The 27975-nt window shown below is 44.5% G+C and overlaps 1 protein-coding gene across 3 annotated transcripts in view; it reads right to left on the bottom strand.

The window, feature by feature from the left end:
- Positions 1–27975, bottom strand: part of PIEZO2 (piezo type mechanosensitive ion channel component 2) — a 1085167-nt gene that overhangs the window by 678194 nt on the left and 378998 nt on the right. For all 3 annotated transcript variants that reach the window (XM_069216450.1, XM_069216468.1, XM_069216460.1), the window contains exon 4: positions 2586–2628. In XM_069216450.1, the coding sequence (XP_069072551.1) occupies positions 2586–2628 (43 nt within the window). The remainder of the gene's footprint in view (positions 1–2585; positions 2629–27975) is intronic.

The following is a 27975-nucleotide window of genomic DNA, read 5'->3' as shown; positions in this document are numbered from 1 at the left end:
GCGCTGTGTAGGAAATAAATAGAAAAAAGTAGTCCAGAAACCATACGGAAAGCAGGGAGCCTCGTATGTTTTCAGTAGTTGGCCGGTGAGCTCAAGGAGGGCTAAACACTGGAAAAGGCATGACGTATGCATGCCTTCCACTAATGCAAGTGAGCAAATTTTAAAAGGCAAGCCCACAAACCAACCAAACTCATGGGCGTGCGGTGGGCAAGGTTACAAGCCCATAGAGAGATTACAGCAGGGACAGAGCGCTTTGCGCTCGACCCTAAAAAGCATCATCTCTGCACCATAATTTATATTCCTGCCAAATTTCATGCAAGTCCATTCAGCTGTTTTCGCACTACATCAAATACAATAGACTATAGAAAATGTATTGGTGGAAAAACGTGTTTTTGGATCCCCTTTTATCGTTGCACCCCCTTAACGATTCACCACAAAAATTTACATCATCTCAAAATGTAGAAATCGCTATAGGTCTGGAAAGTACTTTAGTGATTCGTCAAAGGGATAGAAAGTTATTAAAGAGGTAATTTCTAAGGAATTCCTAGCTTTGGGAACCCTGACTAAAACTACAGATTGAAAATCACATTTAATGTGATTTTTTTCTTTTTATCTATAGTATTTGTTATGTATTTGTTTATTGGTTTATATAATCATGTGAGTATAGTTGTTTTATTTGTTCATGTAGTAACTCTGAATCTTTTTTGGGCTTCTTGCTACTTTTAATAGGATTGGGCTACATGTGAAGCACAAAGTGAATTAAAGCCAATGATTCTTGTTACAAAAATTAAGATAATTCTTTTTTTCCTAATGGGCAATTATCATGTCCTCTATATAGTAGTTTGTGTACCTCACTGCTAGGTCACTTTTTCATTTTGTTGCACGGGAGTACAGAAGGAAGATGTTTTTTGTTTGACTTGTTGGCCACAGTTATGTTTTGTGAGCCAGAGGGCATGCGAAGGAAACATTTGTAGAATAAGATCTATTCTATTTTTTATGTATTTCTTTATAGGTTTCCAATATCATGTGACCGCAAATGAGTCTTTCAGTTGCTCATGCATTAAATCTGAAACTCTACAAATGCAGTCTAGTTTATTTTTTTAGCCTCTTTGCTACTGTTAGTAGTATTTTGTTACAAGATATCACTAAGTTGAAAAAATGTATAACGTATTATTTATTTACTCTACTTACCTGCAGTACCCAACAGTAGTATATATGCCTCTTAAAATGTAATACTGGCAAACTTAATAAAAATCCAGCGGATAGTTTTTGAGCTACGTGAAATAGAAACGTCTATGGAAAACGCACTGGATTTGAAGCCCGTTTCGGGACCTCCTTTTTCAGTTTGCACCCCCTTTACCATACACTGCAAAACTTTCAGCAAGTGCAAAGTTATAAAGGGACAAAAATCTGAAAAATCCATATATCTGGTCACCCTAGCTATAACTGCAGAGTGGCTACTGCCACTCTGTTTCATATATATTGACTTGCCTATATCTTTGGCATGTTTGATGAATATTCACTAAATTGTCTATAAAAAAAAAAAAAGATACTGCGCTGAGTTTTGGGAGATTTGTCAAGCAAGACTCATAAAAAGGGGGGGAGGTCAAAGAAATTTGTGTTTCCCATGTTAATCCCCATAGGACTTTTAGATACGTCTACAGCCAGAACCACTGGACAGAATTACACAAAATTTCTAGCTTTCGGTACAAAGATTCATCTTTTGCTTTTCTGTTGTGAATCTGTACTGTAGTTTTGAGAAATGTAGGGAAATCCAAATTTTGATATCTCTGGCCACAAAGTATTCATGAAAAAAGACAATCTCATGCAGGTATAGGAGCTCTGATTGGCTGCCAACACGTCAAACCAGGAAGTGTTGGCAGCCATCTTCGAACTGGGCTTCAGCCAAGTCCTAGTAAAAAAGTTTAAAAAAAAAAAAATGAAAAGGGGCCAGGGTATGGACACACTGACCCCTTAGCTCTGGTGAGGGCATGAGTTATAGTTACCTTAGGGCACGAGTTATAGTTACTTGAGGTGATTCTAACTATAACTGGTGTTTTTCTATGGTTTTGTATGGTTAAAATGTGAGCCTAAAAATAACGTCCCTGTAACCTTTGTTTTTTTAAGTGAAAATATATATATATATATATATATACACACACACACACATAATATGTATAATAATACATATATCTATAGTATGTACTATACATTATCTATATATATTTATTATATATACATGTATATCACATATATATATATATATATATATATATAACTATATATATATAAACATGTATATTTTTCATGTTCGCCTGTTGAAAATGGCAGCGCCAGATTTTTTTTAGCCCCTCGTGTGTCCCCCCTAAATATCAACTTTAGAAACACCACTGGGTACGCTACACAGACTACTAATGTGGAGTCTTTTGAATTTACTATGCACCACGTATGTCGATGTAGAGGACAATAGTTCAAATGGACTTCAAAGCTAAAGCCGAATATTTCGGGTCAAACGCTACACGTACCTAGAAATATAAACTATTTTAAAGATTAGACATTTTCTGAATAAGAAATTAATTTCTTACCTTTCAAAACCTAGTTGCCGAAAAGATTTCTCCCATGTCGAACCTAAGAAAAAAGAAGATGATTAAGTGTAAAAGTGTATATTTTACAGTACATAGAATATATTACAGCCCAGTTGGGTGAGGGAAACAGCAGATGACAATATGGACCTTTTCTGACAGGTTTTACTGACAACGAGGATGTTCCTAATAAAAAGAGCAAATCACAACTGACTTTAGGTCCTCAGAGAGAGGCTAAAGAGTTTAAAATGGTTTACCCTTTGTGCAGAGTTGAGTAGTCCTGCATTTTGTTTGAACACATTCGACCTAACCACAAGCACGTGCCTCAGAAGACACTCTTGGCTTTTGGAAAGTTAATCTCCCCATCACACTGTGCCCCCCTCTCTGTGTCCCTGTGTGACCTTCTCTTCATGTTCAATAGTGACCTTCTCACTTTCCCCTTTATCTGAAAACGTAGTTTACTACTTAAAGAAAACACGGTATGCGTTGTCACAAGTCCTCCAGCATGTACTGCATCAATAAAGCTAAAGTGGAGCGAGTACAAAGAAATTCCTTGCTAAACCAGTCTTACAAGAGTTGCAAAGTATGTTAAAATGTGATTTTATATTGATCTGCAGGAATATCGTATCAATTACATCGAAAGTAAGCCACACTGAAAATCAAAGTATTGACCAAATTATGATAACGGTCTTATTTTTGCCGTATTTGCAGTCGTGGGTGGGAAAAGCTTTTGGTATACATGCTGCAGGAGTGTGCTGCTAGCATGAAGTGTAATTTACCGCTCTCGAATTCAAATACCACCAGCAGCTTTCCCACACAATTTTGTCTACTTCCTAGCACAAATCTGTTCAGCTGAGTCGGCCAAGTTCAGGTAGAGTTAGGAAGCAGCAGAGCTAAATACTGTATGGCAAAATAGTCAGCAAATTCTAACAAATAATTTACACACATTGAGAGGAATACAGTAATTTCTTTTAAAAATTTGCGTGGACAAAACGTTGAAGTTGTCAAGATGTTTTATGTGAAGACCTTGTAATAACAGTGGTCATTGTTGCAGAATTGTTAAAGTTGTCAGCTTTTACAGAACTACAGCAGTGCTTTCTGCAGTGTTATGAAAACATGAACTCAGTATTCAAATTCGGAAGTCAGCTAAGTTTTCTTTCTCTGAATGAAGATATGCAAAACTGGCCACGGGTGTGCCTTCACAGTTCAGTATTTCTGAGATGGAGGCTCTGTAGTCCAGGTTCTTCCTGCATCACAGCTTTTAGGTCGAGCATAGCAGCATGCAAGCTATGCTTTTCCAACGTGTTGGTATGTATCTGGGATTATAACCACACCCACCTCACGCCCATTACTACCACTCGTTCGTGGGCTTGCCCTTCAAAAATCATTGGATGATATTTGTAAATGGTTAACGTTTGTCCCTAGTTGGGGAGGTTTTGTTACCACCTTGGCTATCGCCCACGTTACATGGCTAATTGCACTTTTGCGGATAAGTCTGACTGCAAGCAAACTTCTTTTTCCTTTTGTGTGTCTCTTCACACTGAAGCTCATGGCGACCAAGGCACTGTGAATCAGCTTGCTTATGTGAAACTGTTTTACTTTTAATTTTAAATCTAACTCGAGCAAATGTGAGACCCATTTACATTGCAAATGATTGTTATATGTGGTTGGAGGCTCTCCAGACTTAACTAAATAAATTGATTAAACCAGTATGTTTTGGTTGAGGATGTTTAGGATCAAGCTATGCATATTGCCTCACAGCAGTTACAGAGCGCTTGGTGGAAGGAAATGTGAACTTTTAGCGTCCTCTGTAATTCAGTCATCCTTAAGCAGGGCATCCATTGACTCAGATGGTGATCCGCAGTCATTCTAGAAAACAATAATGTAGGGCCTCTTAGAAAGGTTTATTTTCTATGACGGCCTGTTTCCAGTGTTGGCGCATGTCCCATTTAGGCAATAATGCAGCAAAACATCCTTGTACAAAGTGGGTTTTAGGTCTCTCCAGAACTTGAAACAGCTTGGATCACACCTAAAACATGGTTTTGGATCGCTTGAAAGGATGAAACACAGAGTTTGAGGGTTCTTTCCAGAGCCAGACTGGCCGTACCAAGCATCAGACGCTTTCCCAGAAGGCTGGGGGGCCAGTTTGTAGCACTGAAACAGTTTTAAAAGCACTGCAGAGTTCTTGTATATCCAGCAGTTTTCAGGGAACAACGAAGTGGCAAGATAACTCTGGTGATTAATGTACCTGCTGGCGAGAGATCAGGGTTTTGTCTAGTGGCAATTCTGACTCATCCAAGGTAGTGCAGAGGGTTCAAATACCTGCTGCAAAGAACATGTACTATGCAGATCACAGAACAGTATCTTATGTGCATAGCTCAGTGGTCTACTGCTTTTTTCACAGAGCTCATTTTGTTACTGTACAGCTCATAATTTACAATTATAATCTAGAGCATTGAGCTATGAACTGCCATCAAAGAGCCGCATGCAAACTGCATGGTACTAGTTAGAAAGTTATGTTTTATCCTCAGTCTTTGATCATACTAATTTTGCTAAAGAGGGTTTGTTTGGGTAGAAACAAATTTTTATTAGTAAAGTCAACACTAACCATTGTATTTCGTTAGGAATTCTATGTTTATGCTTTCACAGATCAAGCACTCTTAAAAAATGCCAACCAGTATGGATGACATGTGAATCCTACACAATGTAGTACCGTTTATCAACATTTACTATACACTGATATACATATGTATGATTCATTGCCTCTATATGTTTGTGTGATGTAAAGTGCTCCAACACTATACGCTGGTAAGAGAGGCTCTATAAAATAAATGAAATATATGTGAGAGAGGGGCGATGGAGCGATGATAGGCATTGTTAGGGAGTGATGGTGAGGGACTCATTTAAGAACCCAAATAAAGATTGTTGTATCCTGGTCACTGTAAAGTCATCATTTACTATGCTTTAACCCCTTTGCTGTTAAGCCTTTTCCCCCTCTGGTGCCAGGCCTTTTTTTGGCTATTTGGAGCATTTCGCGATTAGGCCCTCATTACTTTGTGTCCACATAGGCTACCCATGCCAAATTTGCATCCTGTTTTTTCCAACATCCTAGGGATGCTAGAAGTACCCAGAGTTTGGGGGTTCCCCTGAAGGAAACCAAGAAATTAGCCAAAATACAGTGAACATTTCGTTTTTTTTAAATAGATGGGAAAAAAGGGCTGCAGAAGAAGGCTTGTGGTTTTTTCCCTGAACATGGCATCAACAAAGGGTTTGCAGTGCTAAAATCACCAGCTTCCCAGCTTTCAGGAACAGGCAGACTTAAATCAGAAAAACACATCTTTCAACACAATTTTGGCATTTTACAGGGACATACCCCATTTGTTTACTATTTTTTGTGCTTTTAGCCTATTTCCAGTTAGTGACCGAAATTGGTGTGAAACCAATGCTGGATCCCAGAAAGCAAAACATTTCTGAAAAGTAGACAAAATTCTGAATTCAGCATGGGATGATTTGTATAGATCCTACCCGGTTTTCCTACAGAAAATAACAGCTGAAATAAACAAATATTGAAATTGAGGTGAAAGAAACTGCCATTTTCCTGCAATGTCAGATTTTTTAAAGCAATATACCGTTACATCTGCTGGACTCTTCTGGTTGTGGGGATATATGGGGCTTGTAGGTTTATCAAGAACCCTAGGTGCCTAGAGCCAATAAATGAGCTGCACCTTGCAATGAGTTTTCATTCTATACCGGGTATACAGCAATTCATTTGCTGAAATATAAAGAGTGAAAAATAGGTATCATGAAAACCTTTGTATTTCCAAAATAGGCACAAGATAAGGTGTAGGCATAAGATATGGTGTTGAGAAGCAGTGGTTATTTGCGCATTTCTAAATTCCGGGGTGCCCATACTAGCATGTGAATTACAGGGCATTTCTCAAATAGACGTTTTTTTTACATTTGGAAGGAAAAAATGTGGAGAAAGACAAGAGGCAATAACACTTGTTCTGCTATTCTGTGTTCCCCCAAGTCTCCTGTTACAATGGTACCTCACTTGCGTGGGTAGGCCTAATGCTCGTGACGGGAAACGCAACATGGACACATCACATTTTTACATTGACATCTGACGTGTTTTTTGCAAAGAGCCTAGCTGTAGATTTTGGCCTGTAGCTCAGAAGGCACCTAAGGAAACCTATGAATCCTGTGCATTTTTTAAAACTAGACACCTTGGGGAACCCAGGATGGAGTGACTTGAGGGGCTCTCACCAGGTTCTGTTACCCAAACCTCAAACTTTGGCCCCAAAAAACATTTTTCCCTCATATTTTGGTAACAGAAAGTTCTGGAATCTGAAAGAAGCACAAAATTCCCTTCCACCCAGCGTTCCCCCAAGTCTTCCGATAAAAATGGTACCTCATTTGTGTGGGTAGGCCTAGCGCCCGCGACAGGAAATGCCCCAAAACACAACGTGGACACATCATATTTTCTCAAAGAAAACAGAGCTGTTTTTTGGAAAGTGCCTACCTGGGGATTTTGGCCTCTAGCTCAGCCGGCACCTAAGGAAACCTACCAAACCTGTGCATTTTTGAAAACTAGACACCTAGGGGAATCCAAGATGGGGTGACTTGTGGGGCTCTCACCAGCTTCTGTTACACAGAATCCTTTGCAAACCTCAAAATCTGGCAAAAAAAAACACTTTTTCCTCACATTTCGGTAACAGAAAGTTCTGGAATCTGAAAGGAGCCACAAATTTCCTTCCACCCAGCGTTCCCCCAAGTCTCCTGATGAAAATGGTACCTCACTTGTGTGGGTAGGCCTAGTGTCCGCAAAAGGAAATGTCCCAAAACACTATCTGGACACATCAAAATTATCAAATACAAAACTACCTGTATTTGCAGGGGGACACCTGAGTTTTTGGTCCTGGGCTCAGCAACCATACAGGGAAACCTACCAAACCTAGACACTTCTGAAATGTAGACACCAAAGGGAGTCCGGGGGGTGTGACTTGCATGGATCCCCCAGCGTTTTCTTACCTAGAATTCTCAGCAAACCTCAAATTTAGCTAAAAAAATCAAATTTTCCCACATTTCTGTGTGAGATCACCGCACCGGGACGAATTTCCTACCAACCAACATTCCCCTCAGTCTTCCAGTAAACATGATACCTCACATGTGTAGGTGGTCCAAGTGTCTGTGACAGGGAAGAGCCAAAAACATGTCGAAATTGAGGGGGAACCAAAGCGGGTCCAAAAGGGCAGTTTGAAAAAAAAACCTTTTTAAGCTGACAAGTGGGGCAGAATTTTTATCGGTATAGATGAGACAATGCTGGGTGGTAGGAATTTTGTGGATTCCTGCAGATTACGGACGGTTCCATTACCAAAATGTGGAAACAATTTGCCAATTCCAGCAAAGTTGGAGGTTTGCAGGGCATTGTGGGTAAGAAAATGGTGCAGGGTGCATGTGAAACACACCACCCTGGACTCACCCAGATGTTTAGTTTTCAGATGTGTCTAGGTCTTGTGGATTTTTCTACATGGCAGCGTCCCAAAGTCCAAAAAGTGCAGCCCTCACCATTCCAAGTGGGAGAGTTAGCCAAGCTCTCATGGGCCAAATGTAAAACCAAAATCCAAAATAATCAAATGACCTATTGCCTGCCATGGGATAAGATGTTTTAGTGTGCAGGGGGAGAGTTGAAAGACTGTTACCCCCTTCAGTTGGGGTGGGGGCATAGCCATGCCCATACTGGTTGGTAGCACCACCACACTATTTTTCTTTTTAAATTCCCTGGCATCTAGTAGAATTTAAGCCCCCCGGGTGTGGAATGGGGGTAATTGCCCCATCTGCCCACTGGTGGGCAGAACAACTTTGGTCCCATTTATTTGGGGTGGGGGTATGGCCATAACCCCACCCTCTTATCTTGAAAAACAACATCCTCCCTGGTCTCTGGTGGGCTTTCTTCCCACCTTGGGGGTAGATGGGCATTCCAAAAATAGGACGATCTGCCGCCAAGGAGGGCAGATATGGCCAACAGTAAGGTGCCCCCATGGGGAGCGACCCTTGCCCAAGGGGCTGCCCCCCCCAGACAAAACACACTCATATACAGACACCAATCCCTGATGCCTAAATGGTTTCTGCCCCCCTGGGGGCAGATTGGCCTAATAGAAATAGGCTGATCTGCCCCCACGGGGACCAGAAATGGCCTAAAATAAATTTGCCCCCTCCCACCCCCAGGGGAGTGACCATTGCCTAAGGGAATCGCTCCCCTTGTGTGAAATTGGTGCAAAAAATAAATCCCTGGTGCCTAGTGGTTTCTGCCCCCCTTGAGGGCAGATTGGCCTAATAAAAATAGGCTGACCTGCCCCCAAGTGGGCAGAAATTGCCTAAATACAATTTGCCCCCAGGGGAGCGACCCTTGTCTAAGGGGTCGCTCCCAGTATATAAAAAAATAAAGTAAACAAACATTTTTTTCATCTCTGGTGTATAGCGGTTTCTGCCCCCCCCCCCCCCAGAGCAGATCGGCCTAATTATAATAGGCTGATCAAAAGGCCTAAAAATATTTTGCCCCCCTGGGGAGTGCCCTTGCCCAAGGAGCCGCTCCCCTCATTCAATAATATATAAGAAAAAAATCCCTGGTGTCTAGTGGTTTCTGCCTCCCTTGGGGGCATATTGGCCTAATACAAATAGGTCAATCTGCCCCCGGGGTGGCCAGAAATGGCCTAAAAATAATTTGCCCCCTAGCGGCCCTTGCCCAAGGGGCTGCTCCCCTTATGCTTACATTTTTAAAAAACTGCCTGGAATCTAGTGGGCGATCGGGCAGCAGAAATGCTGAGAGAGACAATCAAAGGAAAGGAAAGGCCTTTCCTTTCCTATGATGCCTCTCTCTGCCCCTCCACGTGATCGGAGGAGAAATGCAAAAGCTGAGCTTCTAGCACAGCAGGGCAGACCTCTGATGAGTCAGCACACAATCGTGCACTGACATCATCAGACGTCACGGGGAGAGGGGGTGGAGGGAGAAGCGTTTCCCATTCCATGTCTGCCCAGGGAGGGGGGTGCCAGGCCCTCGGAGGGAGTGCTAGCACTTTCCCCGAGGGCCGGTAGCTGGACGAGGTGGTTACGTCCCTGGCACCTGAGCCCCACGTCAGCAGACGTAACCACCTCGTCCCGGGCACCTGAGGGGTTAAAAACTAATATAACTAAATATATAATGACCAATATACTGTAGAAAGCACTGTTTTTATCATTTTTCCCCATATTTTCTTGGGGGGGCTTCCAAGCCCCATTGTAGTGGTCAGGCTCGTTCGCTATAGGGGATGATATGACGAAACTTGCCTGGGCTGCTTTGGGTTCCCAGTCCAGCCCTGGTTCTTTCTCCAGGTTTAATTATCCAAGATTTCTGAGTATATTGTGGAAAACAAGACTTGCAGTTAGCTAGGGCCTCTTACCAGAAATGCCTTGTGCATAGTACATACAATATTAAACAAAATATTTTGTTGTATTGGGAGTTTCAGAGCACAGGTTATGGGTTCATACTTTTTGATATTCACTTTTTGGACAATTGATTCTGTATTGCTTGCAGTTCTTGGACAGACACTTAATACACCAGCTTATTTTTCACAAGGCTGGGGCAGCTTTTGTGAAATACTACTCTGAGGGCTTTTTTTCTTTTTGTGCTCAAACTATGATTTTCACAACATGACAAGCAAATACCAAGGCAGTGCAGTTTTAGGTTTGGAGTCTCTCCCTACGAAAAATGCCTCTGCGTTCTATACATTTAAGCAGGGGAGTTTATGCTTGAGGCATTTAGTGATGTCACTGTGTTTTACAGCACCCTTCTCGAGTTGGCTGAGCATCTGAGTCACCTACATACATCCACAGCTGGGGGTCGACACCGATGATGTGGGCAACAATGCACATATACACATAGAAAAGGAGTGGAGTCAAATTGGATCAAAACTGGTACCCAGCCTGATTAGACTGAACCATTCCAGATTTGTTTATTTCGTGAGAAAAGGAAGGTGTTCTCATTAGAACTGTGATGATGTAATTATTTTACATCGACCACACCTTCTCCCCACCTGCAGCCGTCATCTTTGTATCACACTCACTTCCCACATCTACAGTACTGCAATAGTCCGGCACCTCTTGGGTTTGAAACTTTCAATTTGCCTTCACCCCCCAGAAACAAATAAAGTCCATATAGATATTAATGACCATTTAGCCAGGAATCATTATCTAAAGCTATTTTTTCCGAATGCCGTCTTTTCACCTATATTTTAAATTGGTTGAAGCCAAGGCTATAGGTCGCAGGCAGACTGCGCACAACAGCGAGCACATCATTCTGTCTTTAAATGTTCTGACTCAGGGCACTCACCCAGACTAGACCAATGGACTTCTGACTGTTCCTGTCGCTCAATCCATCATAACCTCTCTTATTGTACAAGGGCCAATCAATCTTCACAAGCAGACCTGCTCAGGGGAATTTCATCTACATTAAGTAGCTGAATTTGTTAAGCTAGCAAAAGGTTTATGTTTGCATTACGTTTTCTTTATTGAGTACACCATGTCAGACTTATAAAGCTGCTCAAATATTCAATGCATTAGTTTGATATATTTGTTTAAAGGAGGGTCCGGTTGAGCACTAAGCGACAGAGACTGCAAATCTCCTAGTTCGCTTTGTTTTTTTGCTTGCATACTTTGAGAAGCATTTGCTGTAGAATCCTAATCCAAAAATTGCTGCTTCATTATTGATGTTTCACAAATGCTTACGTCAGCTAAGAATCCTATTGGAACCCCCCTGGTGCACTATTTTGTTCTGATCTTTGCACAATTTACACAAGTACTCTTTCACATATTTCCTACTCATTATCTGTTGGCTGCCTCTTTTGCACCCATGGGGATCAAACTAACACTTGTGACGGTGGGGTAATAAGTCAGGGGAGGGCCATGGAAGGAGAGGGTCAGGAAGGAGGGGATAAGAAGAAGAGAAAGGAATAAGTGATGACATTTCAGGCCTGTTTGGCAATACAAGGGTACGAAGGCTAGAATATTTCTGCAAGAGTTCAGAAAGTAAGGATGTACAGATGAAATCACTGGTTATATTTTTTCTAAAGAGGGAGAACAAAGTTCCTGAATGTACAAGTTTTTACTGAAGATCTTGGGCAACCGATTAACTTCTGTCTATGACCTTGGCAAGGAGATACATATAACACTGAGGGAGATCAGATTTCTGGTAGAATCTATTATTCCTAAATATGAGCACTAACAATTACAGCTCAGTCAAAGAGCTTTTTATGAAATGTTAGAAAATGCCATTCTTTAACCATTCAAAGCGAAAAAAATATTATTTACAGCTACACAATGAAATATACCTGATAAATGTGGCACTTTTACAGATCTTGATATGTATTCTTGGTCACAGAAGAACTTCTTAAGGACCAATTTATGTTACTTTTAATAGTTACCTATTTTCGATACATTTTTCAAATGTTTTGCTGATTCTGCAAAGCGCTGTGCCAGTTTACTTATTATGTTCTACATAAAATCACTAAATGAAAATAAACAAAATAATAAATAAAATGGCATGCCTACTTTCTTCAAAGAAAAAATAGGAAACAAAAGAGGAAGTTACACTTGTAATGAAATGTTCGAGAAACAGTAGCACTTTGGGGAGGCGTACTATTTAAATTGAATTTCATTATATTACGTGTTGAATTCAAATGAAAAGAAGTTTCATGGAGAACAAAAATCACCTGTGTTGATGACGTTTTAAGGACCATCAGGTGAAAACCTCCCCTGATGCCTGTTGAATGTACAATATACTAAAAAACGTAATACATTTTTCAGGCACAACACTAACTCACTATGCTATTTTCCTAATGCTGGTGACAATCACTGCATTTTGCAACACGACAAAAGCTACCTCCCTCCACGACCTGTGTTATGACAGGCCGTATTATGGAAGTAGATTCCACAAGGAACTGGTGTTTAACCCTGTGGACTACTATTTTCAGTAGGGGACTGGTCCTCCTTGTCAAGAGTTAAGATCACATTTACTTGGGTCTCCGCTACTTGCAGGGACAAAGGGGCAGATGTAGCAAAGGATTTGCGCCTCGCAAACGGCGAAAATCGCCATTTGCGAGGCGCAAATGCCTCTTTGCTATGCAGAAATGCATTTTGCGAGTCGGAACCGACTCGCAAAATGCATTTCCGACTCGCAAATAGGAAGGGGTGTTCCCTTCCTATTTGCGACTCGCAGTGGGATGCAATTCCATTTGCGACCGCGTCTCACAGTTACCATCCACTTCAAGTGGATGGTAACCCACTCGCAAATTGGAAGGGGTCCCCATGGGACCCCTTCCACTTTGTGAATGGACCCCAAAATATTTTTTCAGGGCAGGGAGTGGTCCAAGGGACCACTCCCTGCCCTGAAAAAATACCGAAACTAAAGGTTTCGTTTTTTTTTTTAAGTGCAGCTCGTTTTCCTTTAAGGAAAACGGGCTACACTTAAAAAAAAAAAAACTGCTTTATTTAAAGCAGTTACGAACACGGAGGTCTGCTGACTACAGCAGGCCTCCATGTTTGCGAGTGCCTATACTCGCAATGGGGCCGCAATTTGCGACCCACCTCATGAATATTGATGAGGTGGGTCATTGCGACCCCATTGCGAGTCGCAGTCGGTGTCTGAGACACCGTACTGCATAGCAAATTGTGACTTGCAATTTGCGAGTCGGATGGACTCGCAAATTGCAAGTCGCAATTTTGCATTTTGCTACATCTGGCCCAAAGTCCGGTGACACATCCACAGTGTTGTTAAGAAGGTATTCTTCATAGGCGAATTACGTGGTTCACTGATCTCTGGATAGCCTGGAGAATGCAATGTTCTAAATATATAGTACAATGAAAGTAAATGATTCCATGCATCATCTGTACATTCGGAAAGCGTCTTTGTAGGAAGTAGGAAAATTCATTATTCTTAATAATTCAGTGTGGATTACATGAATGGAAAGGACACCAATGAAAATGAGGAGGTGATGCTCAGTGATACATCTGTCATATACTGTGATGTGAATTCAGCTAAGATTAAATCGTGCGAATTATCCAGAAGTATATTTATCCGTCAAACTTAAAAAGCATCTTCATCTCTATGAAGCTACACAACATCGCAGACCATCTTGAAATGGCAAGAACTATGTACCATCGGTGCGTAAGGTGAGCAGGTGGTGCCGGTGGGGAAAGGGAGGGCACAGGCACTTATTTTTCCGCATTAGAAATTTCTCAATTGCAAGAGAGGAAAAAAACATAGATCTGAAAAGGGGCGTAGCTTGGTCAGTAAGATTGAGGGGGAGTAAGCTTCTAATTTAACAACAATCACGTAAGCACACAATGTTAAAATACATTATAGGACACGCAGTGTGCACAAGAGGGGTTTAAGGGGCAGTGGAAAGGGAGAGGAATGAAGATTGACAGGGGTACTAAAGCCCATATTTATACCTTTTTAGCGCCACATTTGTGCCGCTTTTTGATGCAAAAGCGGCGCAAATTTACAAAATACAATTGTATTGTATTTTGTGAGTTTGCGTCGCATTTGCGTAAAAAAATGACGCAAATGCGGCCCTAAAAAGTATAAATATGGGCCTAAGTACGTTTGTTATTTTGTGAAAAAAACAACATTTTTAAGACTTTCAAAACAGAGAGAATTAGATTGTGCGTTTTTTTTCCCTGTGTATATGTAAACAATTCTGATGAAATCTGACAGATACTTCACCATACCGACTGAAAACATTTGTACTCAACTATTTATCTGAGAATACATTTATTATGGGGGTGTAACACCCCAAACAACCCCCTTGAAGCAAGGACCCTGGATCTGAAAGACTGAAAAAGAGAAAGACTGAAAAAACGTTGCAAAGGGAGAAAGCAGGAACTTGTAAGAGTGAACAAAAGGGGTGGGCACTGTTGGTACTTAGATTAAAGACTACCAGACTAAAGACTGTGGTGCACTAATGTTTAATTGCACCGACCGCCAGATTGTGAGCAGAGCTTTAGGCACTGGCACCCTTTATTTCACAGATTAAGCACCATGTACAAATACTACGTGCTGATGCAAAGTGGTATAGTTTATTAAAGGTGACGTCATTCCGCCCCATCCAAGAGCACAAGCCTAACACCTACCTTCCCTCAGATGTTGTGCAAGAATTTGGTGTGGGAACATAGGATGCTTTCTGTGCCTATAGCAGCATCATGGGAACAAAAATAAGACTACCTGGTGCAACCAGGGAGAGGGATCTCAGCACTTGCGAACAATCTACCCTGACCCTCAGAATGTCTGACACCCTGTCTGCATGCTGAATCGCCAGACCTATCGTTGGCCCGCACTGTGCTCCAGCTCTCCCCAAAAACAATAAGCATGCCGGCCACAGGAATAGAAAAGATATCTATACAGGGATGGAGGAAAATCTGTGAAGGCAGTTAGTGACATTCTGGGAGCTACTGTAAGAGTGAAGCGCTAAATTACCCTAAAAAATACAAATGGGGTCTAGGGCATAAAACTATTGCAAAATAAATTAAGGGAAGTGGAGATGGGCATGAATATTTTCTGATGGTCTGACAAAGCACAAACAAGCATACCTGTCAACAGGCCGTATTTCACATGGGGCAGCTTTAGCCAGTAATATTTTACAGCCAACAGTATTGTGCATGCTAGGATTTCTAACCTTAAACGTGTAATAAATAGGATAAGCAAAACGATGGTCACAAAATGCAAATTACTTTTAGTTTAGAAAAACATGACTGACTCAATATTTGACACTTTACATTATTCTACGAGGTATTTATGACAAGGTCTCTGTAAAAGGAGGGTAAGAAGGTGGGTTGGTATTTCAGTTAATAAAATACTATCAACTGAAAATCAAAGGGATACTGCAAGTCACCTCAGAATTCCATGACCTTATAAAAACACTCATTCTACACCTTTTACTAATATAAAATCATGAACATCCTCAGGTGGGGACTCGCAATATCTTGGAAGTGTACAGTTCAAGGTACATTATCCCAAATAACTTTACAAACCAATAGCAACCAAAGAGATAAAAGATTTACCTATTACAAAGGGGTTTAAATTTATAGAATGTAATATGCCAGCTAATATAGCATTGTGACCCTAACATTATCAGGAGGTCATTTTTGGAATTTAAGCTTCTGCTATATAAACACTTGAGTTGGCGGAGCAAGTGAGATTTCTGGTTGGCATCTCCCAAGAGAAGCTCAGGTATTTAATCTTCTGCTTCCTAAGTCCCTCTCATCATGCTAGACGTGGAGATCACTTGCTTTATTAGATACATTAATGGAATTTATGTGGCACATGATGGTGGGACCTTAGAGAACCCTATATGGAGAGTCAAAAGTCAGAGTTGTTACCCCCACCACTCTGACACATGAGAGTGCTCAAGGTGGCAGTATTTCGCTACATCAAAGATGAGAAAGACAGTCTCTGTGCTTTCTGCTGAAGACCATGGCGGTAGGTAGAATTCCTTCCCTATCACTGGTAGGAGGACCACCCACCCCCCTAACACTCCCCAGACGCCCCAATCCCCCTCCATACACGTTCCCCCCTTCCAACCACCCCATACACGCACACTCGCAGACACACACCACGCATTCTCACACTCTCTCACACAGGCATATATGCATTCATACACGCATGCATCCATTTATTCACGCACACATCCATACACACATTCATGCTGACATGCAGACATGCATTCACATTTCCATTCATACACAGATTCTCACACATGCACACATGCACACACACACATACAAACAACACTACACACACATTCGCAGTCACACACACACACACTCACACATTCATGCACACACACCCCCACACACAACAGAAACTCAACTTACCCACATCCAGGGGATCTTCCGGCAGGGGACGGGGCAGGGCGCTGCTACCTCCGGTAGCACCCACCAGCAGAACACCGCCAGGCTGTATTATTTGACATAATACGGCTGGCGACGGTTTACTGGCGTGGCGCTGCTAGTGGTAGCAGCGCCACCTTAACAACATCCGCCAGTATGGCCACAGCCGGATTTCCACCCTTCTTGTGGCAGAAATTGGGCTGTGGTCATAATTTGGCAGACGGATGTTAGCCACGGCGATGGTCTTTTGGCGGCCGGCGCCGCGGAGGTAGGCGGCATTTACCGCCATTGACATAATTAGGGCCAATGTGTTGTCAGAGTCACCTGTCTTAGCCATGAGCAAGAAGCCCTGATAAAGTCTCTGGGAAACTCAATGGCATGTTTGATGGCATTCTGTCTGCTGCTAGAAAGTACACTGATGCGCCACTCACACCTTATGAGGATATCTGGGTGATACAGGAAGGGGTTCTACCGGTGGATCAGAAAGCCAAGAACCTCTAATAAAGACCTCACTAAAAAATTGAAAATAGTGCAACTGAGCTACTGTGAAAAATTACCAGGAGTTCAACCACAATGAGTGAGTCTGTTGCAGTAAACAAGGGGTACGATCAGATGGGAAAATGGAGCTCAGAAATACAATGAGCAAAAAGGAGCACTCTATGGGTAGACCATTGCTAACCAGTGCTAAAGTGCATATGCTCTCTGTGTAAATTGTATTGTTGATTTGTTTATCCATGATTGGCATATTTGATTTACTAGTAAGTCCCTAGTAAAGTGCACTAGAGGTGCCAGGGCCTGTAAATCAAATGCTACTAGTGGGCCTATAGCACTGGTTGTGCCACCCACATGAGTAGCTCTGTAATCATGTCTCAGACCTGCCACTGCAGTGTGTGTGTGTGCAGTTTTAACTGTAAATTCAACTTGGCAAGTGTACCCACTTGCCAGGCCTAAACCTTCCCTTTTCTTACATGTCAGACACCCCTAAGGTAGGCCATAGGTAGCCCCGAGGGCAGGGTGCAGTGTATGGTTAAGGTAGGACATATAGTAATGTGTTTTATATGTCCTAACAGTGAAATATTGCTAAATTCGTTTTTCACTACTGCAAGGCCTGTCCCTCTCATAGGTTAACATGGGGGCTACCTTTAAATCTGATTAAAGTGTAGATTCCTTTTGGGAGCAGATGGACATGTGGAGTTTGGGGTCTCTGAGCTCACAATTTAAAAATACATCTTTTACTAAAGTTGATTTTGAGATTGTGTGTTTGAAAATGTCACTTTTAGAAAGTGAGCATTTTCTTGCTTATACCATTTCTGTGATTCTGCCTGTTTGTGGATTCCCTGTCTGGGTCAGTTTGACAGTTGGGCTGGTTGCAACTCACACTAGACAGTGACACAAAGGGAGCTAGCTGGGGTGTAGTCTGCATTTCCTGATGAGCCATCTGTGCTAGGAGGGAGGGGAGGAGTGGTCACTCACACCTGAAAGGGCTGTGCCTGCCCTCACACAATGCAGTCTCCAACCCCCTGGTGAGTGTCTGAGGCCTGGCCTGGGCAAGGCAGGATTTCACATTCCAAAGAGGCTTTACTTTGAAGTAGGCCTAATTCAAAGGGGAAATTGGGTATAAGGGGGGCACCCAAAACCACAGACTTTAGAATACTTCTGGAAACCAATAGGAACCTCTGCCTGGATAAGAGCTGAAGAGCTGAGGAAGAAGAGCTGCCCTGCCTGTGACTGTGCTTTGTGGAGCTATCCTGCAGTTGCTGCTTCTGCCAGAGTAAGAGGGCAAAGACTGGACTTTGTGTGCCTTCCATCTTGTGAAGATCTCCAAGGGCTTGATTTAGAGCTTGCCTCCTGTTGTTTGACGTCTCAGGGACAGCAAAGACTTCTCTTTGCCAGCACCTGGAGTCTCTGGAGAGACTCCTACTCTGCCCTGTGGTGCCCATCCAGTTCCTGGGACCCTGAAAGGAGAAGCTGGCAGCCTAAGAGGAAGAAATCCACGCACAGAACACCGTGCAGGGAAAAGATCGACGCGACTCTGATCTGCGGCTGGGAAATCAATGCGCCGCCAGCTTTGCAGCTGAAAATCGCTGCTCGCATGTAACGCAAACGAAGAATCGATGCACGAGCTGGAGAAACGACGTGCAGCATCGCTGACGGAGGCTGGTGAGATCGCAACCCGCGCTGCGTGGTTTTCGGATCACTGTGCAGCTGGATTTCCGACGCAAGTACTGCTGGGCGTGTAAAAACAACGCAAGGCCTGCCCGGACCCGAGAGTGCTGACCGGATCGATGCATCGCTCTCCTGCAGAGTGAAGAAATAATGCATCTCGACCCGCCCAAAGGAGAAATGACGCAAGGTCTCGCTAGTGAGTTGAATTGACGCATCGCAAGCCGTTTCTGACGCACACTAGCCCGTGCAGGGTTATTTTTGACGCACCCAAGATACATTTTCACACTAACATTGTGAGTGTGTGTTTAAAACTACATGAAGTCTCTTTATGTTTTTTAATTGATAACTTGACTTGTGTATGGTGGATTTTTGTCGTTTTGGTCTTGTTTTGTTTAGATAAATATTTCCTCTTTTTCTAAACCTGTATTGTGTCATTTTGTAGAGTTTTCATTAAGTTACTGTGTGTGTTGGTACAAATACCTTACACCTAGCACTCTGAAGTTAAGCCTACTGCTCGTGCCAAGCTACCAAGGGGGTAAGCAAGGGTTAGCTGAGGGTGATTCTCTTTTACCCTGACTAGAGTGAGGGTCCTTGCTTGGACAGGGGGGTAACCTGACTGCCAACCAAAGACCCCATTTCTAACAAACAGTTTTTGCCACTTTCCCTTCCCCTAAATATTTCCCTTATCCTTCCCCTAAATAACCACCCAGAATACTGGTGGGAGTGAGGGCAGAGTTTTAATCATGCTTTTTATAGCGCTTTCAAAGCAGTTACTCTGCAGGTGTTATATCAAACAGGATAGAGCTACACACAGATACTCCACTTCTGCATTCAGTACCCGTCCTTGGCTCTCATTAGCCACAAAAAAAGATTGCATGATAATCAAGTAGGCTTAAGGGCTGCAAGGTGGCTGAATTGTACGTGAATTGGAAATCATTGCAAATGGCACCTAAAAAGGTAAAAAGTGTGTGGCACAGTGGCATGCAACTGACTTTACAAGTTGTACATCGTCTACATTTTTAAGATGCTGCAGACACACAATATTTTAGAGGATGAAAGAGGATGGGATTTCACAAGGTGATTATGCATTTTAAGCGGCTAGTGGTGAAGATGAGCTGCTCTGAGTACTATGGACATTCAGAACCAGTTTCCCTGAGTGAACTCTGATACCTCGAAATCTGCTTAATGGTTGTCACTAACTTCTCTGGTAATTAGGACTGGTCCTTTATGTAACTAGTTCCTGTCTGCGTGAACTACATCCTGATAATAAGACTTTCACTTCAGCTTCTGCAAGAGACACCCTTTTTCCACCATGGCTTGCTAGACCACGGCATTGGGTTGTTCCCTCTTAAAGAAGGCGCTAGTTGTTGGATGAAACTTTAATTCACTTTTCCTTGTTCAAGTCCCATCACCTGGGCTGCCCTCCCAGTGTAACAGTGTAACAGAGTCAATTAATCTTAGCAGATGTTGATTGTATTTCTAAGAGAAACACTTCCTAGTAGAAGTATAATGTAGGAGATGCCTCCTGTAACAGACTGCTGTTATTAGCCAGAGGCAGTAAGTCTGGCTGATCCAAGGTGAATGGTTGACCACAATTGGTGAATGGCTAGCTATAGAAGTATGGCACGCTCAACGTTGCGCCACGTTCCCAAGCTGTACTGCTGCAGCAGATGTACCAACACATGAGGTTAGCATGTTAGGCCATCCATTAGCAACAGACAAATTTATTTAAAAATGTCAATGGATGTCCGTCTTTCCCTTATGCTCACGATATGACACACGAACATTTAGACAGAAAGTATGTCCAAACAGCAAAGACACAGTGATAGAAATGGGGTTTCTGGTTGGCTAGGGTATGCACCTAGGCCAGGCAGAACCTACCCACTCTAGTCAGGGCAAGGGAGTTACACGTCCAAGATAACCCCTGCTCACCCCCTTGGTAGCTTGGCACAAGCAGTCAGGCCTAACCCGGAGGCAATGTGTAAAGCGTTTGCACAACACACACAACACATGTGACGCAAATTGTACACCACAAAGTAAACACAACACTGAGCTATGTAAAAATAAACTGTATTGCACAAAACATAATTAGACCAACATTACACATTAGTTATACCCTGCTACCTTAGCAGTTGTCAGAACGTTACACAAGTTACTAATACTCTGCAAGAATACGCAGTTGTCACATTAGAACACATAAGTACTCAGGATTCTGCAACATAAGCAGTACTCAGGAATTACAGTAAGAATTCTATGCACTTGTCATGAATACCTCATAAATACCCATAAAAGGACCATTAGAGATCATATCATAAGTCATAAAAGATAAATATCAGTAGGTCATGCCCATGAAAGGAACATCAGCACATATATATAATGGCAGGAAAGCAGGTAAAAACATATAAACCCCCCCCCCCCCAAGGTTCATACCAGGCTCATTGAGCCAATACTTTATCAAAAGTACCTGGTTTCTGAAGCAGAGGCACTCCCAGTGCCTAAAGGAGGAGCATAGGGGGCCCCTGGCGCTCCTGTGCGCACAACGGGGGCCATGCGGTGCTCCTGGAGGAGAGGGGCAGTCGACACCCTCTCCTCATGATAAACGGGCCCCTCCAGGTGCCCGTGATTTACCTGGGGGCCTGCCTCGGCCTCCTCACACCCTCTCCGCGGGGTGGGGGAAAGGCGAGGCCCACAAACAAGTATGGGGCGAGAGGAAGGGGGCCTCCGTTGAGGTCTCTACATCCCTGTTTTCCAAGAAAAATGCCCGTTTTCACAAAAAGAAGACCGTCCTGCTCCTAAGGCAGAGACCCGGGGAAGGGGGTGCTCCCCGCGCCTTCCCCCAAGTCCTGCAGTGAGGCTTGTAAGGATCGGACCCCTCCTGGGGCCCGAGTAGACACTCTCCTGCACCCAATGTGGTGCGCAAGTGTTTAAAGAAGCTTCCTGGGCCCCCGCTGTGATCCCTGGAGGATAGGAGGTGGCTGGTGCCACGGGGGTGCTCCCAAGAGCGGACTGTGCCCTGGAGGCACAGGAAAGAGTGTGATCCTCGCGCTGGATGTAAATTAGACGCCCGGGTTGCAGCGGTGATTTGGGAGCATAAACAGAGCGCTTTTTAAAGCGCTAAGGCCAAATCTGGAGCCCGGGCTGCGGCAGTGATTTTCTCCAGCAGTCAAAAACGCACTTTAGAAAGCACTTTAAGGTCCCCAGAGAGCGCTCCGAAGACGCTATACAGCAAAAGCAGGACTCCTCGTGCTGGAGAGAGTTTACAGAGGTCAGGGGCTACAGCACCCTGCCTCTGGAGACAACAGATGAAGAAGGGGGTGCAGGGCTGGAGAACCCAGCAGCAGGTCAGCACAACAAGGGGGTGCAAGCAGTGGCAGTTCCTCCTTGTGACCAGGCAGGTCACAGGCCAGCACAGTAGCAGCAATCCAAGGTGGTCCTGGTGAGTCCTTTCACAGCGTCCTGTCCAACTCCAGGTGAGGTTCCTGGAGTTCCCAGAATGTCCAAAATGATGCCTAAATTGTGGAGAAAATTCCCCTGTACTTATACTGAATTTGCAGTGTGTTTTGCAATGGGGAGGAGAGTGGGTTCCACCCAGTTACAACTGGTTCTGGGAGTGCCCTTTCTCTCCTCCAGCACAGGCTCCAAACATCAGTGGGGGGGGGTAAATGACCCTATTGTGTGAGGCCAGGGCACAGCCTTTAAAAATGCAGGTGTGCCCCGCCTCTCCCTTCTCTCAGCCCAGGAAGGCTATAAAATATGTAGATGCACCTCTGTGACACCTCCACCCTCCCTGTGTTCAGGCTATCTGAAAAGTATGCACAAAGCCCCAACTGTCAGTCTGCCCAGACGTAGATTGGAGGCAAGCTGCAAAAAAACAAAGTCATAAGCACAGATAAATGGATAAATGCGCACTTTCTAGAAGTGGCATTTCTGTTATAGTAATAAAAAATACACCTACACCAGTAAGCAGCATTTCTCATCACTTTCACAACCATTCCAAACATGCCTACGCTACCCCTCATAAATCAGACAATACCCCTGTAGGAAGTTGGCTCTGTATGTACTATTTCAAAGTAAGAAATAGCATGCACAGAGTCCAAGGGTTCCCCTTAGAGGTAAGATAGTGGCAAAAAGAGATAATTCTAATGCTCTATTTCGTGGTAGTGTGGTCGAGCAGTAGGCTTATCAGAGGGTAGTGTTAAGCATTTGTTGTACACACACAGGCAATAAATGAGGAACACACACTTAAAGACAATTCCAGGCCAATAGGTTTTTGTATAGAAAAATATATTTTCTTAGTTTATTTTAAGAACCACAGGTTCAAGATTTACAATCAATACTTCAAATGAAAGGTACTTCACTTAGGTATCATAGGAACTTTGAATCAGCAAAATAGCATGTACAGTTTTGGCAAAACTGGCAATAAGCTATTTTAAAACTTGACACAGTGCAAATTTCAACAGTTCCTGGGGGAGGTAAGTAGTTGTTAGTTTTGCAGGTAAGAAAACCACCTACAGGGTTCAAAGTTGGGTCCAAGGTAGCCCACCGTTGGGGGTTCAGGGCCACCCCAAAGTTACCACACCAGAAGCTCGGGTCGGTCAGGTGCAGAGGTCAAAGTGGTACCCAAAACGCATAGGCTTCAAAGGAGAAGGGGGTGCCCCGGTTCCAGTCTGCCAGCAGGTAGGTACCCGCGTCTTCGGAGGGCAGACCAGAGGGGTTTTGTAGGGCACCGGGGGGGGACACAAGTCAGCACAAAAAATACACCCTTAACGGCACGGGGGCGGCCGGGTGCAGAGTGCAAACAGGCGTCGGGTTTGCAATGGAGTTCAATGGGAGACCCAGGGGTCTCTTCAACGAAGCAGGCAGGCAAGGGGGGGGCTCCTCGGGGTAGCCACCACCTGGGCAAGGGAGAGGGCCACCTGGGGTTCGCTCCTGCACTGGAGGTCGAATCTTTCAGGTCCTGGGGGCTGCGGGTGCAGTGTCTTTACCAGGCGTCGGGTTCTTAGAAGTAGGCAGTCGCGGTCAGGGGGAGCCTCTGGATTCCCTCTGCAGGCGTCGCTGGGGGGGTCAACTCTGGCTACTCACAGGGTCGCAGTCGCCGGGGAGTCCTCCCTGTAGTGTTGTTTCTCCACAGGTCGAGCCGAGGGCATCAGTTGCAGAGTGGAAAGTCTCACGCTTCCGGCGGGAAATGTGCAGTCCTTTAAAAGTTGTTTCTTTGTTGCAAAGTTGTTTCTTCTTTGGAGCAGAGCCGCTGTCCTCAAGAGTTCTTGGTCCTTTTAGATGCAGGGTAGTCCTCTGAGGCTTCAGAGGTCGCTGGACCCTGGGCAACGCGTCGCTGTTGCAGTTTTTCTTGAAGTGGGGAGACAGGCCGGTAGGGCTGGGACCAAAGCAGTTGGTGTCTCCATCTTCTCTGCAGGGCTTTCAGGTCAGCAGTCCTTCTTCGTCTTCAGGTTGCAGGAATCTATCTTGCTAGGTTCTGGGAGCCCCAAATACTCAATTTAGGGGTGTGTTTAGGTCTGGGGGGTTAGTAGCCAATGGCTACTAGCCCTGAGGGTGGCTACACCCTCTTTGTGCCTCCTCCCTGAGGGGGGGGGATGGCACATCCCTAATCCTATTGGGAGAACCCTCCATCTGCAAGATGGAGGATTTCTAAAAGTCACAGTCACCTCAGCTCAGGACACCTTAGGGGCTGTCCTGACTGGCCAGTGACTCCTCCTTGTTTTTCTCATTATCTCCTCTGGCCTTGCCGCCAAAAGTGGGGCCGGGCCGGAGGGGGCGGGCATCTTCACTAGCTGGAGTGCCTTGGGGCGCTGTAACAAAGGGGGTGAGCCTTTGAGGCTCACCGCCAGGTGTTACAGTTCCTGCAGGGGGAGGTGAGATGCACCTCCACCCAGTACAGGCTTTGTTACTAGCCACAGAGTGACAAAGGCACTCTCCCTATGTGGCCAGCATCATGTCTGGTATGTGGCAGGCTGACAAAACTAGTCAGCCCACACTGGAAGTCGGGTGTGTTTTCAGGGGGATTCTCTAAGATGCCCTCTGGGGTGTATTTCACAATAAAATGTACACTGGTGTTAGAAATGGGGTTTTTGGTTGGCAGTCAGGTTACCCTCTGTCCAAGCAAGAACCCTCACTCTAGTCAGGGTAAGTCACACACAATCCAAAATTAGCCTGTGCCCACCCTCTGGTAGCTTGGCACGAGCAGTCAGGCTTAACTTAGAAGGCAATGTGTAAAGTATTTGTGCAATAAATCATACAATACCACCATATAGCACCACGAAAATACACCACACAGTATTTAGAAAAATATATAATATTTATCAGGAGAATTGTAGGTCAAAACAAATAAAGTTGCAATGTGAATTTGTAAAGATATCACTGAAAAGTGATATAAAGTGTCTTAAGTCTTTAAAAAGCAAACAAAGTCTCTTTCAAGCACAAAGTACCTGGTTTGGAGTGGAAAATCTCCGCAGAGGGCCGCAGAAGAAGACATACGTGGAAAAATGGTGTGTGCGTCGATTTCTCCCCAGCACACACAGACTTGCGTTGTTATTTTTCACGCGGGGAAGTCGTGCGTCATTTTCCGGTGCGCAGACAATCTCTTTCTGTGGGTCGTGGGGATTACCAGATGTCCCGGGTCTGTGCGTGGATTCTCCTGCTTGTTTTCCGGCTGCGCGTCGTCTTGCGGGGCTGTGCGTCGAAGTTTCGCTCTCACGGCAGGCGTCGTGTCGATTTCTCCTCTGGAGGTCGGGCGGCGTTGTCCTTGCAAGGCCGTGCGTCGAAGTTCCGTTCGTCCCGAAGGAGTCGCATCGATAAGCGTCGGTGTGCGGCATTTTTCTCGCCGCGGAACAAGCTGTGCGTCGAAAATTTCGGCGCACGAAGCGTACAAGTGAAAAAGAGAAGTCTTTTAGTCCTGAGACTTCAGGGAACAGGAGGCAAGCTCTATCCAAGCCCTTGGAGAGTACTTTCACAGCCAGACAAGAGTTCAGCAAGGCAGCAGGCCAACAGCAAGGCAGCAGTCCTTTGTAGAAAGCAGACAGGTGAGTCCTTTGAGCAGCCAGGCAGTTCTTCTTGGCAGGATGTAGTTTCTTGTTCAGGTTTCTTCTCCAGCAAGTGTCTGATGAGGTAGGGCAGAGGCCCTGTTTTATACCCAAATGTGCCTTTGAAGTGGGGGAGACTTCAAAGAGTAGCTAAGAAGTGCACCAGGTCCTCTTTCAGTTCAATCCTGTCTGCCAGGGTCCCAGTAGGGGGTGTGGCAGTCCTTTGTGTGAGAGCAGGCCCTCCACCCTCCCAGCCAAGGAAGACCCATTCAAAATGCAGATGTATGCAAGTGAGGCTGAGTACCCTGTGTTTGGGGTGTGTCTGAGTGAATGCACAAGGAGCTGTCAACCAAGCCCAGCCAGACGTGGATTGTAAGGCACAGAAAGATTTAAGTGCAAAGAAATGCTCACTTTCTAAAAGTGGCATTTCTAGAATAGTAATATTAAATCCGACTTCACCAGTCAGCAGGATTTTGTATTACCATTCTGGCCATACTAAATATGACCTTCCTGCTCCTTTCAGATCAGCAGCTGCCACCTCAACAATGTATGAGGGCAGCCCCAATGTTAGTCTATGAAGGGAGCAGGCCTCACAGTAGTGTAAAAACGAATTTAGGAGTTTTACACTACCAGGACATATAACTACATAGGTACATGTCCTGCCTTTTACCTGCACAGCACCCTGCTCTAGGGGTTACCTAGGGCACACATTAGGGGTGACTTATATGTAGAAAAAGGGGAGTTCTAGGCTTGGCAAGTACTTTTAAATGCCAAGTCGAAGTGGCAGTGAAACTACACACCCAGGCCTTGCAATGGCAGGCCTGAGACAAGGTTAAGGGGGCTACTTAAGTGGGTGGCACAACCAGTGCTGCAGGCCCACTAGTAGCATTTAATCTACAGGCCCTAGGCACATATAGTGCACATTACTAGGGACTTATAAGTAAATTGAATAGTCCAATCAGGTCTGATCCAAATTTACCATGTTTAAAAAGGGAGAGAGCATATGCACTTTAGCACTGGTTAGCAGTGGTAAAGTGCGCAGAGTCTAAAAGCCAGCAAAACAGGGTCCAAAAAGTGGAGGGAGGCAGGCAAAAAGTTAGAGGTGACCACCCTAAGGCATGTCAGGTCTAACAACTGGCATCAGTGTGCATTTATTGTGCTGAGAAGTTTGATACCAAACTTCCCAGTTTTCAGTGTAGCCATTATGGTGCTGTGGAGTTCGTGTATGACAGACTCCCAGACCATATACTCTTATGGCTACCCTGCACTTACAATGTCTAAGGTTTTGCTTAGACACTGTAGGGGCATAGTGCTCATGCACCTATGCCCTCACCTATGGTATAGTGCACCCTGCCTTAGGGCTGTAAGGCCTGCTAGAGGGGTGACTTACCTATGCTATAGGCAGTGTGAGGTTGGCATGGCACCCTGAGGTGAGTGCCATGTCGACTTAGTCATTTTCTCCCCACCAGCACACACAAGCTGGCAAGCAGTGTGTCTGTGCTGAGTGAGGGGTCCCCAGGGTGGCATAAGACATGCTGCAGCCCTTAGAGACCTTCCCTGGCATCAGGGCCCTTGGCACCAGGGGTACCAGTTACAAGGGACTTACCTGGATGCCAGGGTGTGCCAATTGTGGAAGCAAAGGTACAGTTTTAGAGAAAGAACACTGGTGCTGGGGCCTGTTTAGCAGGCCTCAGCACACTTTCAAATCATAAATTGGCATCAGCAAAGGCAAAAAGTCAGGGGGTAACCATGCCAAGGAGGCATTTCCTTACAACCCCTTACCCATAAGGCAGGGTATTTCTAATGCAATCCTATGAGAAGGCAGCACTCACAGCAGTGAGACACCAAGTTAGGTTGTTTGTCACTACCAGGACAGGCCACGCAACATGGCACATGTCCTGCCTTCTACATACATGGCACCCTGCCCACAGGGCTAGCTAGGGCGTACCTTAAAAGTGACTTACATGTAGTAAAAGGGGAGTTCTGGGCATGGCAAGTAAATTTAGATGCCAGGTCCCTGTGGCAGAAAACTGTGCACACAGGCCCTGCGCTAGCAGGCCTGAGATAGGTTTGACAGGCTACTTCAGTGGGTGGCACAAGCAGCGCTGCAGGCCCACTAGTAGCATTTAATTTACAGGCCCTGGGTTCAGGGATACCACTTTACAAGGGACTGATAGGTAAATTAAATATGCCAAATATGTATAAGCCAATCATACCAATTTTACAAGGGACAGCACATGCACTTTAGCACTGGTTAGCAGTGAAAA

Source organism: Pleurodeles waltl, chromosome 2_1 (assembly GCF_031143425.1).
Source record: "Pleurodeles waltl isolate 20211129_DDA chromosome 2_1, aPleWal1.hap1.20221129, whole genome shotgun sequence".
Taxonomy (NCBI): Eukaryota; Metazoa; Chordata; class Amphibia; order Caudata; family Salamandridae; genus Pleurodeles; species Pleurodeles waltl.
The sequence above is the reverse complement of the archived record's forward strand: the minus strand, read 5'-3'. Positions and strand labels throughout refer to the sequence as shown.